Raw genomic sequence first — 17259 nt, 5'->3', positions numbered from 1 at the left:
GGGGATTGTTTATAAACCTCAGAATTTCACTTAGACTGCCCTGGTATGTTAAGTGTCTCACTGCATCTCATATGCCTTATTGATGAACTTCGGTCAATAAAGGTGTAACCTTCTTCCTGATATCTGGGGCAATATGAATTCTTTTTCAATGCTAATGAGCAACCAGTTGCTCAGTCCACAGCTGCCAAATTTTGGTGATTGTGACAATGAGCGAAATTAACATACATGTGTCAGGAAGTAGGTGCAGAGTTTCTCTTCTTTTGCTTTCACTTCCACCATATTGTGAATCAATTCCCACTACAGTAGTTGAACTCTGTCTTGTAATACGAGTGCGTAGCCTCATAGTTACCCTACCATAACAATGCTACCTATGCATACTATACCAACGCTGATTCAAGTATCAGCCAAGTAAGGTATCTATATGAGGCAGACTCAGACATACCCCAAAGCCACCTGCTTGATGACCCCTTTCGTGGTTCATAGTTCATACAATTCATTACTACCCCTGGGTTCTGTGTTTGAAAATCCCAACTCCTAGTATCAAGTAGTTAAGAACATCACTGTCTCAGAGTGAGACTCCTAAGCGTCCTGACCAATATTAACTTACACTTTCTCTATGCCACCATTGTAGTTTTAATTCGATGTAAGTTAAAAATAAAAAAATACTCCAACAAACCAAAACTTAGTTAGAATTTTCACGTGTATTATGCAGGTTACAATTGTGCAATGGCCAAATATTAGTAAACTCATAGCTAATTGTAAATTGAACTCTGGAAAAATAATGACAGATACTCCAAGACATGTACCACCATTACCGTGCCCCTTCATCCATGGGGACAGTAGGAACAGATAGAAATAAAATAACTGTCTCAAACAACAAATCTAAGCTTATGTTAATATTCCAAATGTCTTTGCCCCAAGTTTTATCTTTTGTAAGATTCAGTTTCACTCGATATGACTGAGATCCCAAAGTACACTGTGGTTTATGGTAAATTTATAACTAGCGCTGGTGATCCTGCATCACCCAGGCTGGCTTGCTTTCTGGCCACACCGCAAACTACAGGTTAGTATATTTTATCCCTGGTCTTGTGAAAGCATATAGTATGAGAGTATTTATGTTTAGAAGACAAACATACATACTTATGCTCAAAAATTCAACTATGACTAAGTATTCTCATCTAGATTTCAATGTATTTTTAACAAAATAAATATCCAGGCTTTTCTTTTTGGACATTTTGCTTTCCCACTCTGAATGAATTTCCGGATATATTCTTGGGTTTAAAAAGGCCATGGTTTTACTTTGCAAACATGAAGATGAAGGGACACTTGAAGCTTCAGCACCAGAAGAAAAACGGGGAGGAGTGCAGAGAGTAGCTCCATTTGAAAACACAGAGCTATAACAATTATTGTTCTGGTTTGAGACAAGTAGCTCAGAAATCCTTTTTTTTTTTTTCTATGTAGTCTTACTGTTATTGTCATTAAGGTGATTTCCTATGCTGGATCACACCTTCAATGTCTCCGATCTTATATCGTTTGTAATCCTGCAAAGCAGTAAAACAAGCCACTTCACTAAAAAGACTGGAGAGGTTAGAATTCTTGTAATCTCTCATCAAATGTTAATTCAGTCCATCTTGCTGGTAACAGGAAAGCTTTGCCTTTTTCTTTAAGCCAGGCGTCTCACCGTCTACTATGCTTGGTGGGGGGTTTGTGTGCGCGCGTATGTGTTTTTTTAGGGTTAGCTTTTGACCTAAAGTTTTATTTTGTTCATTAGCTCAAACCAAGGAGGGGCACAGTAAATGCTAACAGATTAAGCCGAATAGCCAGCTCTGACATTACCACTTTGGCCTCCCTATCCCTGCCTCCACACAAATCTCTCTCTCTCCTTTTGTTGCTGCTCTTTTCTGATGTGTAATCTCTGGTGCTGTGGAAGTTCACTCTGATGACAGAAGAAAAACGTAGCTGATTTCCTTTGATTCTTGCTTCCATAGGAAGCAGATACCTGGCAGATTTGCAAGAGCATGACAAATCAGCTGTGAAAGTTCTGCACTGTTGTCTGTTTCTGTGAGAGTCGCAGAAGCTCCTCTCTAATTGCTTTTATGAGAGATGCCGAGGAATGACCAGTTTGGAGGTCCTCATTGGAACTGGTGGTGTAGCAGAGCCCCTGTCCCTGAAGGCTGCTGTGTGGAAGATGAGCAGGTGGTGCTGAGGGCTGTCTGGCGGAAGTCCTCTGCATCTGGAATACTGGTGAGGAGGAATATTCTTGATGTCCATGCATATGTGTCTGCAAAATGAAAAAAAAAAAAAAAGTCATTGTTCTTTCTATTCAAAATAAGATGAGCTTGAGAAAGACAAAAGGCAGAGAAGAGCGAAAAAGCAGCATGGAGATGTGTCTAAGCCCTGCTAGTTCCCTACGTGAATGGGTGATTGTGCTTGTGAGGCACAAAACAAATAAGTTGCTGGCCTGTCCCAAGTTCAGGAATTCTCATATTCTCTTCTAAGGTTTACAAAAATCTGGCCATTCTCTAATGTCTGATGTTTAAATACAGGAAAGTTGGGAGAAAGTCACGAAGGACTGTCTTGTGGATAAGACACTGGACTTGGTTTAATTCCTCACTCTGCCATCAACTTCCTGTTGGTCCTTGGGCAAGTCACTTAATCTCTCTGCGCTTCAGTTCCCCATATTATCTGTAAAATGGGAATACGTCTACTTCCCTTTCCTCACTCATTTCTGTCTTGTCTATTCAGATTGAGCACTCTCCAGGGCAGGAAGTGTCACCATGTGTTTGGACACTGCTGAGACCAATAGGGTCCCAAATTAGTAAAAGCAGAACTAGAAGAAAGACTCAGCAAGAAAAATTTCATTTCCCACTTGTTTGAGCTACACAGTTTCAGAAACATTGCCTTGGTGTAGGGCTCAATTGTCCCAAATTAACAAGGAATACACTCTGTTTTTGTTCCCTAGTTCTATTTGCTTAAGAAGCAAAAGAGGGTCTTAGTTTAAGTGGGGGAGGAAAAGAGGGACCCTAGTGAAGAAAATTGTATTCATTAAGCAAAACAATAAATTTTCTGTAGTCTCTTTTAATTCTCATACTGTGAACGGGGAAATCTGGCAAAGCAGTTGAAACTAGTAATGGATGACAACTAAAGAATAGGCTTGGGATTTTTGTTAAAATGACAATCTTGAAATCACAGTCATCCCCATAATATGTAGGATGCTATCTTGCACAACTCATGTACAGTGCAGCTGGGTTTTCTGGGAAAAGGAGCTTTGATGGAAAATGAAAGGATTTATGCTGGATAATGTACAGCTTTTTTTGTTTTGTTTTGTTATAAGTGGTATCCCATCTTGCTTGTGAGAAAGAAACAATTTCAGTTATTGGAAAGAAATGAATTGCTGCTCTGATTTTTCAAAATAGAGGCATCCCGGCCAAATGCACTCAAATAATTCTTACCTGCAGTCTTTGGTTAGCAGACCTGACAGGTAGTCTAATTCTATATTGAAGAGGAACAGGGTTCTATGGTCCCAATTGAAAAAAGCAAACAAACTCCATTTGACACTGAGGTTTTACTAGCAAATTAAGCTATTTTCAGAGTACATTAACATTAGAAGTCACTATACGATTCAGCTTCTTATCTAGTAAAACACAGTCAATCAATACGGCAGGAATGGTTTCTTGGTGGAAGTAAAAGAGAATGTTTGCTGACTGTGGTTGTTGATCGTTTTGGTTTAAAAGTTGCCTCGATGGTTTTTAATATCTTATTAAAAAACATAAGTGGCTACTGTTGGGCTCTCATAGCTGATATCCAAATCTGAGGCTATAAAAACTGACACACACTAGCTCACAATGCCACCAATAAGATGGATTATGACAACCAGTTGAAGATGGTCTACCAGTAAAAAGGCACAAGGATTTGTGCAAGTAGTTTTAGTCTATTATTTTTCCCCTTTCTTATCAAAACAAAGATGTTTTCTACCTTGCAGATACGTATCAAAGTAACATGTGCTGCTATTAAGTGTTTACCCTACTTCACTGATGCTTTCTCAGTGAGAATTCTTTCCTCCTTCATAATACGCTCTATTTTGACACAGAAAGAGTGACAGTGATGGCTGTATTTTTGAGTGTAGTATTTTACTGTTTCCGAAAAGAAATATTATAACTTGTTCTAGCTATCCAAATCCCTCTGAAGTCAATGGAAAGCCTCCCACTGACTTCAAAGGAGTCTGGATCAAGCCTTCTTGGATTAATTTAGTGGAAGGGTAGGGTGAAGTGTAGTGACCTGCTTGTTGATTTTGGGTCAGGAAGCAAGATTGAAGACTCATAGCTTAGCATATTCCAGAGAAAATCTGAGAGTGGAGAATGTGGGAAGCAGAGGTAAGAATCCTGTAAGGTAATAGCGTCCATCACAGGAACACGAAAAAATCAGAACCCACCTGTGTCAACTAGGGAAGAAAATATTCTAGTTCTAACCTTCCTAACTGTGGCGTATAATGTCAGAAATGTGTGTTCATATGAGAGAGAGTGAGCAAGCGAGAGAGAGAGCTGGAAGAATGTTGGTGAAAGGGTCCCAAGCATCCAGGAAACATGACACCTGAAGAACGTGATCGTAACAAGAAAACTTTTTAGATGTCCAGATGTCATCTTTCCAAAGAGGAGAATTGCAAAGATCTGAACTAGTGAAAGACATCAGTCTGTGAAGATACAATAGAAAAAACTTCCTTTCTGTTACAGGGAACGGTCAGATTAGGGCACGGATTTAGCATTTTTTTCTCTTTTTCCATTTAATTACCCTTTGTAAGAAGGAGGGAAAGAACGACTGCCCCACTAGAGAGGCAGAATAGGCATTCAGGTGGGCTCTGTGACAAGCAACAGAACCTATGTTCTGTAGTCAATGTTATAATCTGCACATTTTTTTTTTAGCAAACTGAGAAAAACTCATAAGCATTTGCATACAAACTGTAGCAATCAGAAAGGAAAAAGAGCAGAGAACATAAATAAATTGCTACTACAGTTGACTAAAGGAAAGGATGTTTGCTGAAACCACATTAGAGCGATGCGTGCCTATTTGAAATGGCAACAAGAGCTGGTAACTGAAAATAAGGGCAATAAAATCCTTTGAAATGGGTCCAGAAGCCTTGAAATGCTCACTAGCCACCCAGACAACTGATGGGCGAAAATGAAGAGACTGTCTATCAAAGAAAAAATAATGTAATGAAATGTATGACAATACAGAGATAACACTGGAAGAGTGTATATGATAGGTATTGATGTCTGAAAAAACAATTGTTTACTTAGCATCTTGCAAAATGGGGCTCTGATCCTGACTGGAGTCTGAGCAATACAGTAATACAAGTAATAAAATAATAATAATGATATAATATTCCATATGCACTTGAGAAAAAAGCCCTAAAGACCATAAAACTAAAGCCACTTGAGCTGCCTGGGGAAAGGGCTGAAGGACAAATTATGAGAGCTGACAACCAACACTGAGCCTGAGATGCCACTCGAAGAGACACGCAACAGAGCCTGTAAGATCTCTCCGCTGAGTGCTGGTCTAGGTATAAATGAGCATTAGGATGCTTATCCTGACCAGAATAGAATGAGTTACTTGGATACCACATTCCTAAGCATGGAACAGGGGTACAGATATCTAGCTACATTAGGCAGACAGCTAACGAGGCCAAAATGGTCTATGTTTTGCATAGTATGAGGAGAGTCATATTTACGTCCTGTCTGATTTTCAGAGATGCTGAGTGGCCACAATTCCAACAGAAGTTAATAGGAAGTGCGCCACACCTCGGAGAAATCAGGCCCCAATCCTGTTTAATGTTGTTTTTGTTGAGCCTCTCAATATTTTTGTTAAATACACCTATTTTAAGACAATATGGATAGTGGGGATTGCTACTGGGGACAAATGCCGCTGGAAGTACACAAAGGGAGGAAATTCTCTTCCTCAGGGAGGGGACAAATTTGAACAGACGTGACAATTTGAGCGTGCGGCAGAAAGCCAGAGCATAAAGGGGTTATCTCCAAAAGGGTATTACGAGGAAGCTGGCATAGGCCAGTATGGGTAAAGGAATAGTTTAAAGACCAAGTGCATGAAACGCTGGTGACAGGTATCCACATCTTTCCTGAGAAAGATAATACAGTAGCCGAAACATCACAATGCTTATGGTTTAATTGGAAATTCCATCTTCTGGAAGCAGTATTTTGTCAAATCATGGTGCCTGTCCGGTAGTATAGGTAAACGAACAGATATGTTGTTGACAGGTGAAAGGAAAACACCTTGTCCAGAAATATCTCTACTGCTGTACACGACACGTCTAATGGTACATTCAGTACCCAGATTCTCTGCTCATATGAACTGGCGCAGCTCCATAGAAGTAATTGAGTTGTGCCAATGCATGCCAGCAGAGAACCTGGGCCATTTACTTCAGTGCTTTCTACCTGCAATTATCTCAAATTAAAGAAGTGCATGGAAAGCAGACTCGACCTCTGCTGGAGCTCCGGGGTAGAAGTGGTGAACTATAACCAGAACACAGTGGTTAAAGGCCTTGAGTGAGGAAGCGGTTAGGGAAGAATGGGTGGAAGAGGTTAGAGAAGCGGAGGTGAAAGAATAGCAAGCAAGACAGGTTAGAAGAGCTAGTGAAGGTTGGAAGAGTAAGTGGAGGTCGTCAGAAAAAGCAAGTGAAAGAATCATCGGAAGAAATTCCAAACAGCAACGAAGGCGAAAACTGAACATATCACTGCTTCAGAAACTATTTAAATGTGAAACACAGTACTCACTGCATCTCTCCTAGCATATTCATCCTCTCCACGATACTGGGGCCACCCTGGTCCCCCCGGCTGGCCATGCCCTGCTCTGACTGAGGCAATCTCCACTTGTTGGGCTCCGGTTCTGCTAGCAATTCCCACCTGAGTGAGGTGCTGTATCTGAGAACCTTAAAAGCAAATATTGGTTTTTCATCTTTATATACAGTAAGCTTGCAGGGCAGACAAATGACAAAAAGCTAACATAAATTTTTGGTGGGGGTTGGGAGGCAGGAAGAAAAAGAAGCTTAGTTTTTGTTTAACACACTAATCAGGATCAGCAGAGAGAAGAATACCAATGCAGACTGGAGAAAGGGAAAACCATTTTACTTTGGTGCAGCTCACTCAAAATTCGGTATTTTTCATTACCTTTCATTGATAACAAACATTGCACATCAGACACTGAATGTACACCTCAGGTGTATGCCAGTCATTAAAACAAAGACTATAGAAAGCCCTTACAATTTTAAATGCTAGTGATCTGGCAGCAAGGAGGAGACATTTGCTATTGCACCAACAAACCAGCAAGACCCTAAGTCTGCACACTGTTCTCTGTTCCATCCCTCAGAGCCACAACATGAATGGCTATCCCTGAATATGGTTTTTCCTGCTTTAGTTTGTGCTTAAAGATTAAACAGTACTGACATTAACCAACGGGAAGGACAGTACACAGCTTACTTCCTTTATTAACTCAGCCTGGAACCTAAATCCACTCCTTTCCCACTGCTTTCTACTGAATGCCAGGAGAGCCACTAACATTAATTACAAGAGAGACATTTAGCAACATACCAACTTTACTTTTCCCCAAATTTTCTCTTATGATGGGACAAAATTTTTCTGTAAATACAGTAGGAGCGAAATAACTTTAAAGATCTGCAGATGCCTCATTGAAAACTCTGAAAAACAGGAGTTGTCGATACTCAGTGACTGTGTTGTGTGGGCGGGGGGTAGGGGTGGGCACATAGACAAGTTGCCTAACTTACATGTAATATTTACTTTACTCTTCTTTCCTTAAAATAAATTTAAAAAAATTAATAAAACTGATATTTAGTTGTTATTGTATCTTCCTTAATTGAAGGATAAAAACTGGTTATTTGAGTTCACCAGAAACAAAAAACCCACAGCTGATCAACCATAGACGCTTAAGGAACAGTATACGTAATATATTAAATCATCTATGAAAGAGTGAACCTCTTCACCACCGTCACTTTGCACAATTATAGGCAGAGGACAGCTGCAGGTCAAAAGTTAATTCTCTGGACTACAACATGGACATGTCTAATTTAGAAATCCTTGAGCACACCTATATTTTCAGTATTTTAATTCCCTCTCTTTTGGAAGAAAGTTAATGGAGACATTTACATGAGAACAGCATCTTAAGAGTTCATCAGCTCCTGCCACTTAAACCCAATGTGAAGTTAGAACCTTGTTTGCTATGGAAATTGTCTCACAGTCCGGGAAGATGATTTCATGTGGTAAAGCAGAAAATAGATAGACTCTTCAGATACTGTTTTTATGCAAATGTCCCTAGTAAGAAAAAAGAAAAAAAAATGCAGGGTAAATAGGCAAAATGTTTCTGAATGGAATGTTTTCTCCAGAAGGCATCAGTTACTGTTTAATTTACCACAAAGGACATACCGCGGTCACCTGTGAAATGTCAACATTCACTGAACTCTTTTTGAAATGCTGAAGTTATTTCCTATGGTAAGGCTATCTTTTCACTACCAAAAAAAAAGGGGGAGTTTAACCACAGGATAACTAATACACATTAACTATCCCACTGAGAAAGCCTAGTGGCACTGTAGTTTTTACCACGAGGCAGCGAGGCTCAGGCCTGGGTATAGTGATGACCTTGCGTTGCGAGCTAGCAGTAAAAACTTCAGTGCCCTGTCTCCACTAGAATTTTATACGGGGATAGCTAGCAATAGTTAGTTGGCAGTGAAAACAAAGCCTAAGTTTGGAGTGTACCATCTACGGTGACCAGATGTTGTCCCGATTTTATAAGGACTGTCCCGATATTAGAGGCTCTCTCTTACACCAGACCCTATCACCCCCCACCCCAATTTTTCACACTTGCTATCTGGTCACCGTAGTACCACCTGATGGCAAATGATGGCTTTTAATAGGGACAACTATATATGGAACATATTTGAAAAAGGTGTAATATTCCAGTGCATGTTCAGTATAAACCAAAATTACCTGCAGTGCTTCCAACTGGTCGTGGCCGTGCCACCGATGGCATTTCTTCTGGGTATAGCCCTCTGGAGGAATACTGAACATCGGATTGTTGCTGGTCTGGGTGCATTAACTCTGCAGGCTGAAGGAAACCCGGGCCAAAACTTTGCCTGTTGGCAGAGCAACATAAGATCACACTGACTAACCTTTCCACTGTGAAAACATTTACACTTGTCCCTTATACTTAACCCTATTATGATCACTCATGCATATTTTTACCATAGCTGCTACAAAAAGAATTCAACTTCATTACCACAATCCTCTTTCGTAACATGCACTTCATAAGAAAAGGCTTGTACAAAGACTAACACAGGAGTTTAAACCCAAGTATTTTCATAGATTGGAGTGGCTTCAATGCACTGAGAAGGGTTTGAAAAAAAGACAGATTTACTTTTCCGCTGAGGAAAACCATCATCGCTACTACCTCAAAGCGACCACAGAACAGGAGATAGTCAAATTCACTACTAACGTAAGCAGGTTCATCTAACTTCACTGACTTCAGTAGAAATGCACCTGCTTAATTTAGGGACCCAAAAACTGCACTGACAAATGTTGCTGAGTCAGGGGCTTGGATCTAAATCAACAGCAAAATGTAACGTGTATTTGGCAAACAAAGATACCATTTGGTTTATGGGTACTTCCCTAAGCATCATGAATATTTGCTGTGTTGAGATCTATAAATTTTCAAGCAGCCTGTGATGATATGAGATACATCGCACCATGTCATGTTGTGTCGTGACACAGGTCAAGAGGAGGTACGCTGACATCCCTATTTCCTGCAGTGCAATTATTCAAAGGCAGTCTCCACCAATGGTGATAATCATAATTCCACGATTGTCTGCTTACCAAGGGTAGTCTAAGGTGACTTAGCATTAATAAAATGTGTCAGATTGACAGCACTGGAGAGGAAAGCCTATTCACGGAACTGTTACACCAATGTGCCTCACCCTGCGCTGGAGAGATCACATTTAAGGATTACCTTGATCTCCACTGTCTATCAAACTCTCAGTTTCTCTGCTGAGTGTGTCAACATGGTGCCAATCAGTGCTCATTGTGAGAGTGCTCTCTGTGACATGGACTCCCATTTAACTATACCCTCGATCCTGCAATGAACTCTGCAGGAACTCATGTGCCCACAGTGCCCAGATTGAGCATCTTACAGGACTGGGGCCCAAGTTCCTATACTATGCTCATCACCCTGGTGTCTGAGCAGCTTTTTCCTAGGAATTGGGCTATTTACTCTCCCTAGGTTTTTATTCCACTCATTAACATGGACCACTAAACAGTCATCTGATTGTATTTCACTCAAGCCACTGCTGACCTGGGGGGCGTTTGTACCAGTGACCTACATACGAAAGGCTCAGAGGACTGCATGACTCAGAAAGTTGGTAATGGGATGTGGAACCTAATACAGAGAAATCAGTAATTTAAAATACAATATATTAGTCATTTAGGATACAGCCTAAAGAAAAGAGTTCGGAAGGGTTCAAGAGTAACATTTTTAGTTTGGAACAGTCACACTCTCCCTATCTCCCATGAACTTGTTCCCAATTATCTCCTCAGCAGCTCCATCGAAGTGATTTGGAACCAGCTTTCCAAGCACCACGGGATGTTAAAATGAATGTCTGAAAGGGGTTTAACGATGTCTATTTGGGGTTATCATCTGGGGACCAGTAAGAGTGCAATAGTGAGAGAAGCACTCATACGGTATTTCATGCCTACAGCATCAAATTGGAACCTTACAATCAATAATCTATTAGAATCATTTTAGATGTTTCTTTTCAAAGGAAATATCCTCCCAATATTACGGCTGAGGGTGTTATTTTTGTGCAAAATTATTTTTTGAGTGGGGGGCACAAGTATTTCCATTACTGTTGCTCTTTCTGTAGATGAAAGGAGTTCATGGTTAACAGTTCTCCTCAAGCCTCTCATTATAATAAATGATGGTTTTAGCTACTCTTTACCACTAGTCAGAGATCCATGACAGATGATGCAAAATGGATACCTGGGTCATTACCTAGCTATTGCTGGTCCAAATTTGGACCAGACAGACTTTCCAGTCTTGGCTTCTATCTTCCAGACCAGCCTTCCACCTGGCCTCTCTAGTTTCAATGGAAAGGTTTCACTTCTAGCAAATTTAATTGGAAAAAAATCCCTTTGCAAATCAATTTTTAGATTTAGACATTCTCAGTATGCTCAAGCTCAGTGTATGCCTATTGCACGATGCAACATTCATACCATGATAATGGCTGCTAAGCCCCAGTATCGGCACAGTAGGTAAGTGACCTAACTTTATACGTTTTGCCTTTCTGCCCAGGTTGGTTCCAACCCATTAAATATGTGGATTGCATTAGTATAGAGAAAAAGGAACAATCTGGTTTCCCAATCACTGTTCCATGCATTGGCTATTTAAGCCACTGGACTGTGACGTTAATAATGTCTGCCTACTGCAGTGACTTCAAAACACTCCCCTTCCTATTTCTATAGCTTTCTGCATTGTTTCTAGCAGTTTCATTATCTTTGTCTTCAGGAAATGAGTGTAACCTTCTTTACTTGAATACATTACATTTCTTCCCTTCTCCAACACAATCTAAAATGAAGCAGCCATGGTATTTTATACTGTCTTCAAAGAAACCTTCCTGTGCAGGTCAATGAATTGCAGGTTGTTACTTTAACCCTCTGGCACTAGCAGGTCCTGGGTTTCCACCAATAACAACAACGGTGGTATTAATGTTTAACTTAAGGAAATTCAAATGGCCTGTGTCCAGGGGCTCATAGCCTTTTGAAAAAGTAATACACAGCGAAGGTACTGCCTTGTTCAAGGATTTGATAACTAGCTACAGAGCCTTCCACTATTAGGCCGCCTCTCTCTAAATCTGAGACCGGTTGAGAGTGAATGAAAATGGTTAATAATTGATGCCTAGTGGTGATCTACATACAGTGAGTTGGGGATCTCAGTACAGTTTCTAACATACTAGTGTCCCAATCACAAAAATCATCTTCTCATGTCGTGATTGGCCGTATCAGCCAAGACCTCAAAGAGCAAATGTGCATGGGGACTTAATTCCCCTCTCCTCTTCTCGAGGTGATCCTTTCAGTCTCAGTCCCATGGGCAGGGAAAAACCATCGATCCCCATTCTGCAGATAGCAGACTTCAGTGCCTAGAACTGTCAGCACAGCCCTGCTCCAAGAACTACATTCATTTAAAAATAAATAAAATAATGAAGCAATACATTATGTACACATCAGACCCCGACTTTCTCTTGGAGCTTTGTCCTGATGAGAATTTGTGCTCTGACATGTCTGTCTCCTAGGTTAGCAGGTGATCTTCCCTTTACTGGGGTAAGCTTTTGGAACTGTAACTTGCTCCCATTTGATATTGTATATTGAACATTTGTGGTTATATGGGAATTAAAGGGAAAGCCAAATAGTAAATTTGGAGGTGGGAGGGAAGGGAGGCATTTATCAGTTGTAAACTACAACGAATAATGTTTCCCTTATTTATCTACATAGATTGGGATGTTCTTACCTTCTTCTTCATATGAGACTACCACAGCAGGGCCAGAAGAGCCTACGGAGATAGATCCCCACTGATTTTACAGAGGTGGGCCTGCTACCAGGCCTTCTCTGAGAGGCCCTATTTGCTCTGGAATTTACTCCCACTTGTCCCAAAATAAGCTGAATCTCAATCTATAGGGCATGAAGGGAAGACCATTTATTTACAGGGCTTTTCAAGAGGGCGGAGAGAATGGGCAAGAGGGAGCCTTTGGGTGGAGTGAAGTACATTTGGTTGCTCTGATTTACTGGTTAGTTAATTTAATTTCTTTTATTATTAACATCTGACATTTGAGCATGGCCAGTGTTCCGCTATTCATTCAGCATCTGGCACAAACCTTAATCTCCCTTAACTACCACAGTGCTTTTCCATCTAGCAGAGACTGCAAAGTATGAGCTTCCTGTAGCCCGCTGCTGCACCATGAGCAGAGCACTGAGAGATACGGAAGGGATCATACAGTTCCTTCCATACTTCTCTTCAAGCACGTGTCCTCAGAATATAGCTAACTTCCCAACTCTGGCATGAGAACTGCAGGGATGTATCCATGAAGTTCTCAAAGGACTGGCGCTTATATCTCCATTTGCCCAATAAAATAAAGAGTTAACAAGCATGGTTAACCATTGCATATGTTTAACCATTGCAAAAGTGGCTGCCCACCAACAAAGAAAGCGATCTCTCATTGGCATACAGCTTATACATTTTATATGTATGAAACAAAGACAGGAGAAGCAACTTGGTGCAAAGGAGAGTGCACTGGACTGGTATGCAGGCCACCTGAGCTCTATTCTGGGCTCCACCGCTTTGTGCTCCGTTTACCCTCACATCCTTTGTCTGTCTTGTCTGTTTAGAATGTAAGCTCATTGGGACAGAGACTGTTTCTTAATATGTGTTTATACCAAAAGTGTCAAATCTACTCAGAGGAGAGAGTTTAATTACATGTTTAATTATGGTCCATGGCAGGGTTATATATTAAGGACTTCATGTTCTCCTCAATCCACAGTGCATCTCTCATTGACATCAGTGAGAGAGGTTTGCACAGAGATTAAGGGAAAGATACAGACAGTCTCTATGTAGTAACTAAACTTTTATTTATTAGTTATTTACTCAGCAACTTTTTGACATATTCAGCATCGTTCATTGCGATACTCAGCTTCCCTTTGGGCCGATGCTACTCCTGCCCTGTGCTTTTCTTCCTTCCCCTCCCTCCCTCTTAAGTCTCTTCCGTTCTTCCCTCTGCACTTCCCTCCCTGGAACTCCCAACTCCCACCCTCTTTCCTGTTCCATCTATTAAAATGATCAGCAATGGAACAGTTAACGTTGACAATGACATTTCTTCATCACTGGGCTTTAGAAATGCTACTCCAATGAGATTAACAGGGTACACATGTTTGAGTCATTGTTTCAGGCTCTCTGCAGACTCTGGCACTCAATGGTGCTCCACTCACATTTGGAAGGTTATCTTTGCAGCCATGAAGGCTGGAAATTTATTGTCTTTTAATTAAATTAAATACTACATAATCTGAGTATGTCATGTTGGCCACATAAATACTTTATGCAGGCTGTATCTGGCCTGTGGGCCATCTGTTTGACACCCTGAGTTTGCACAGTACCTAACAGAGTAGGTCTCAATCTCAGTAGGGCCTCTTGGAGCTAATGTAATATTAATAATAATTATAATTCCATGAACAAAAAGGTACCTCTGCAGCAGACCCGGCGCTGTTGGAGGAGTCATTCCAAATTCCACGTATCTCTGTTGGAAATAAATGAATAAAAATAAAATCAATAAACTGGAAATTTCAGCCAGTCTTTTACAGCTTGAATGAGACCCAATTGCCAGGCCTATGTGTGAGCTGACTGCAAGTTTACGGACAAAGATTTACAAACATTTTTTGTTAAGTGGCACAAGAAGACCTGGGAATTGCAGCTCCAACAGGATAACTAGCTCTTCTATGTTTGCCCAAGCTCCTTATGTGGCTTACCCACCTTTTGAAAATATGTTCTCTGACTTGCAGCTCAAGGCCCCCTTCAATGTGTATTTCATATAAATTTTATGAAAAACTGCGCTTTTATTTTACCTTGTGTGAGTGGGGGGAGCCAATGGCACACAGGTAGTGCTAGATTTTAATTTATCCCTGCCTAAAATGATGTATTTTGTACAACAGACTTCCAACTCTATTTACAATTTCATACAGGAGCATAGTCTAATGGTTAGAGCAGGGGAGGTGGACTCAGGATGTCCTGGTCTCAAATGTCCTGGTGGAAAACTCTAGCTAAATACTTAGAACTTTATCTTTACGGGCTCTAAATAGGTGCTAAGCTAAAACAGACTTCAGAAAAGAAATATTATTAAATTTAAATACCAAGACTGATCTGTGAAAGATCACAACTGAGTGGACCAGGAAAGCATTCTCTTAAAAGAGAACTCCTATCTGCCTCCGAAGGAGAAAAAACGGTTCACAGGGTGGTATAAATAGTGAGTCCCCCATTTTGTAACTTCACATCACGGACACCTGATTCCAGTAATTGCTCAATATCCATGATGAACCCTGATCTAAAAGGTATAACAATAGTGACCACGGCTCAACTGGTCCTAACACCCTGCCCAGAAAAGCCTTTCAAGATGTATCACTCACACTAAATGGGTTGTTTACTGCCTGGGCTGGACCATATGGTGATCCCCACTGGGGGCATGTGGTTCCCCTCCCTGCTCGAGCAGGAGTGTTGTTTACCGGCTGTCCCGCAGAGACCCCAGGTGACGTGATGGCAGTGGAACTGGCTGCTTGGCTACTGGGAGCCACCAGGGCAAAGGCATCATCCAAGAGAGAGTGCATAGTCTGCCGGGCCTCTTCAATGGATGGCTGTGGAGGGATGTACTGAGAGGCTGGGTGGGGAGGCAAGCCTGGGTACTTCCCGAGATCAAGAGAAGAAGGTGTCTGTGATTCTGCAGGCAGGTCAGGATCGGACTACAGAGAAGACAGAGAATGGAAGCAGGAGTCAGACAGACTTTTACATACACAGTTTCAAGTCACAGTGACATTTAACTTCTGAACAAGGATTAGAACAAGCTGGAAGCAACAGAGGAGAGAGACCTGGGTGTGTGGATTGATCACAGGATGACTATTAGCCACCAGTGGGATGCAGCTGTGAAAAAGGCGAGGCATTTCCAGTAGAGATAGAGAAGTATTAATGCCACTGTACGAGGCACTGGTGAGACCTCATCTGGAATACGGTGTACAATTTTGGTCACCCATGTTCAAGAAAGATGAACTCAAACTGGAGCAGATGCAGAAAAGGGCTACTGGTGTGATCATGAGAGAATGGACAGCCTATCTTATGAGAGCAGACCGGAAGAGCTTGGCTTGTTTATCCTAGCAAAAAGAAGGCTGATAGGGGATATGATTGCTTTCTATAAATACATTGGGGGAGGGGTAAATATCAGGGAGGGTGAGGAGCTATTTAAGCTACAGGACAGTGTTGACAGAACAACAAATGGGTTGAACTGACTCCGAACAAATTCAGGCTGGAAATCAGAAGAAGGCTTCTAACCATCAGAGGGGAGAGGTTCTTGAACTGCCTCCCAATAGGAGTTGTGCAGGCAAACAACACGAGAGAACAGCACAAATTGATCGATGCGACTCTATGATAGCGTTGCTGGTGATGGTAGGCGGCAGGACTCATTTCTGGTTTATGTCTGATGTTCCTAAAAGCTCATGCTTCAGAGCTTTAGCCGGCCACCTGCAGGCATCAGGAAGAGATTTCCTCCCTCCGCCCCACAAGAATTTGGTGTGTGTGGGGGGTCTCCTTCTTTCGAAGCATCATCAGGGGTGGCCATAGCTGTAAATGAGACCCTGGACGGGGTGGACCAGTGCTCTGAGGTGGCATCGAGCATTCTGTCTCTCAGGCGCTTGCTGGCTAGTTCTTGCTCACCTGTTTAGGGTCTAACTGATCGCCATATATGTGGTCAGGAAGGAATTTTCCCCCAAGTCAGATTGGCAGTGGCCTTAGGGTTTTTGCCTTCCTTTGCAGCATGTGGGGGTGGGTCACTTGCCAGGATTATCTGGGTACATCTCACTTAATCATTTCCCTGTCATTGCGGGGGCCTCAGGCACTGGTGCACCTCAGTCCCTCCTATTCTCTCCTTGCAGCATAACAATCTAATCTCCTGGGGGCTGTAACACTTTGGTCTCAATTCGGTTGTTGAGTTTAGTGTGCGGGGTCATGTTGGTGGCCTGTGACATACAGGAGGTCAGACTAGATGATCTGGTGGTGCCTTCTATCCTTAAATCTTATGACCACCAAAACCAAGTTGAGATATAATGCATCTGTGAGAGTGCCAGACAAAACCTGCCCAATTCTTCTACCAGAGAGTCATTTTAGTTCAAATGTTTCAGCCAGTTTAAGTTCCCTCACTATGATACTAGGTGGGGAGCAGCGTACCACCCGATAGAGACCTAGCTGCACTAGAATGATGTGGCTTGTAAATATATGTGTATCTGAAATCACATAGTGAATGCCGACTTAGCTAGAAGATGACAGTCTGAGCTCTCTCTCTCTAAATCAGCGGTGGGCAAACTTTTTGGCCCGAGGGCCACATCTGGGTATGGAAATTGTATGGCGGGCCATGAATGCTCATGGTTCCCGGCCAATGGGAGCTGCAGG

At 41.7% G+C, this 17259-nt stretch overlaps 1 protein-coding gene across 1 annotated transcript in view; it reads right to left on the bottom strand.

The window, feature by feature from the left end:
- Nucleotides 1–666: 666 nt before the first annotated feature.
- The window catches only part of KIAA1549 (KIAA1549 ortholog), a 211191-nt gene continuing 194598 nt past the window's right edge, over nucleotides 667–17259 (bottom strand). Inside the window, exons 16-20 of the mRNA XM_026657560.1 lie at nucleotides 15330–15563; nucleotides 14298–14350; nucleotides 9009–9154; nucleotides 6786–6940; nucleotides 667–2281 (exon numbers count right to left, since the gene is read on the bottom strand). Coding sequence (XP_026513345.1) covers nucleotides 2027–2281; nucleotides 6786–6940; nucleotides 9009–9154; nucleotides 14298–14350; nucleotides 15330–15563 — 843 coding nt within the window. The 3' untranslated portion in view covers nucleotides 667–2026. The remainder of the gene's footprint in view (nucleotides 2282–6785; nucleotides 6941–9008; nucleotides 9155–14297; nucleotides 14351–15329; nucleotides 15564–17259) is intronic.

This window comes from Terrapene carolina, unplaced genomic scaffold (genome assembly GCF_002925995.2).
Source record: "Terrapene carolina triunguis isolate 2854851 unplaced genomic scaffold, T_m_triunguis-2.0 Scaffold247, whole genome shotgun sequence".
NCBI lineage: Eukaryota > Metazoa > Chordata > Testudines > Emydidae > Terrapene > Terrapene triunguis.
This window is presented reverse-complemented; position numbering and strand designations above follow the sequence as displayed.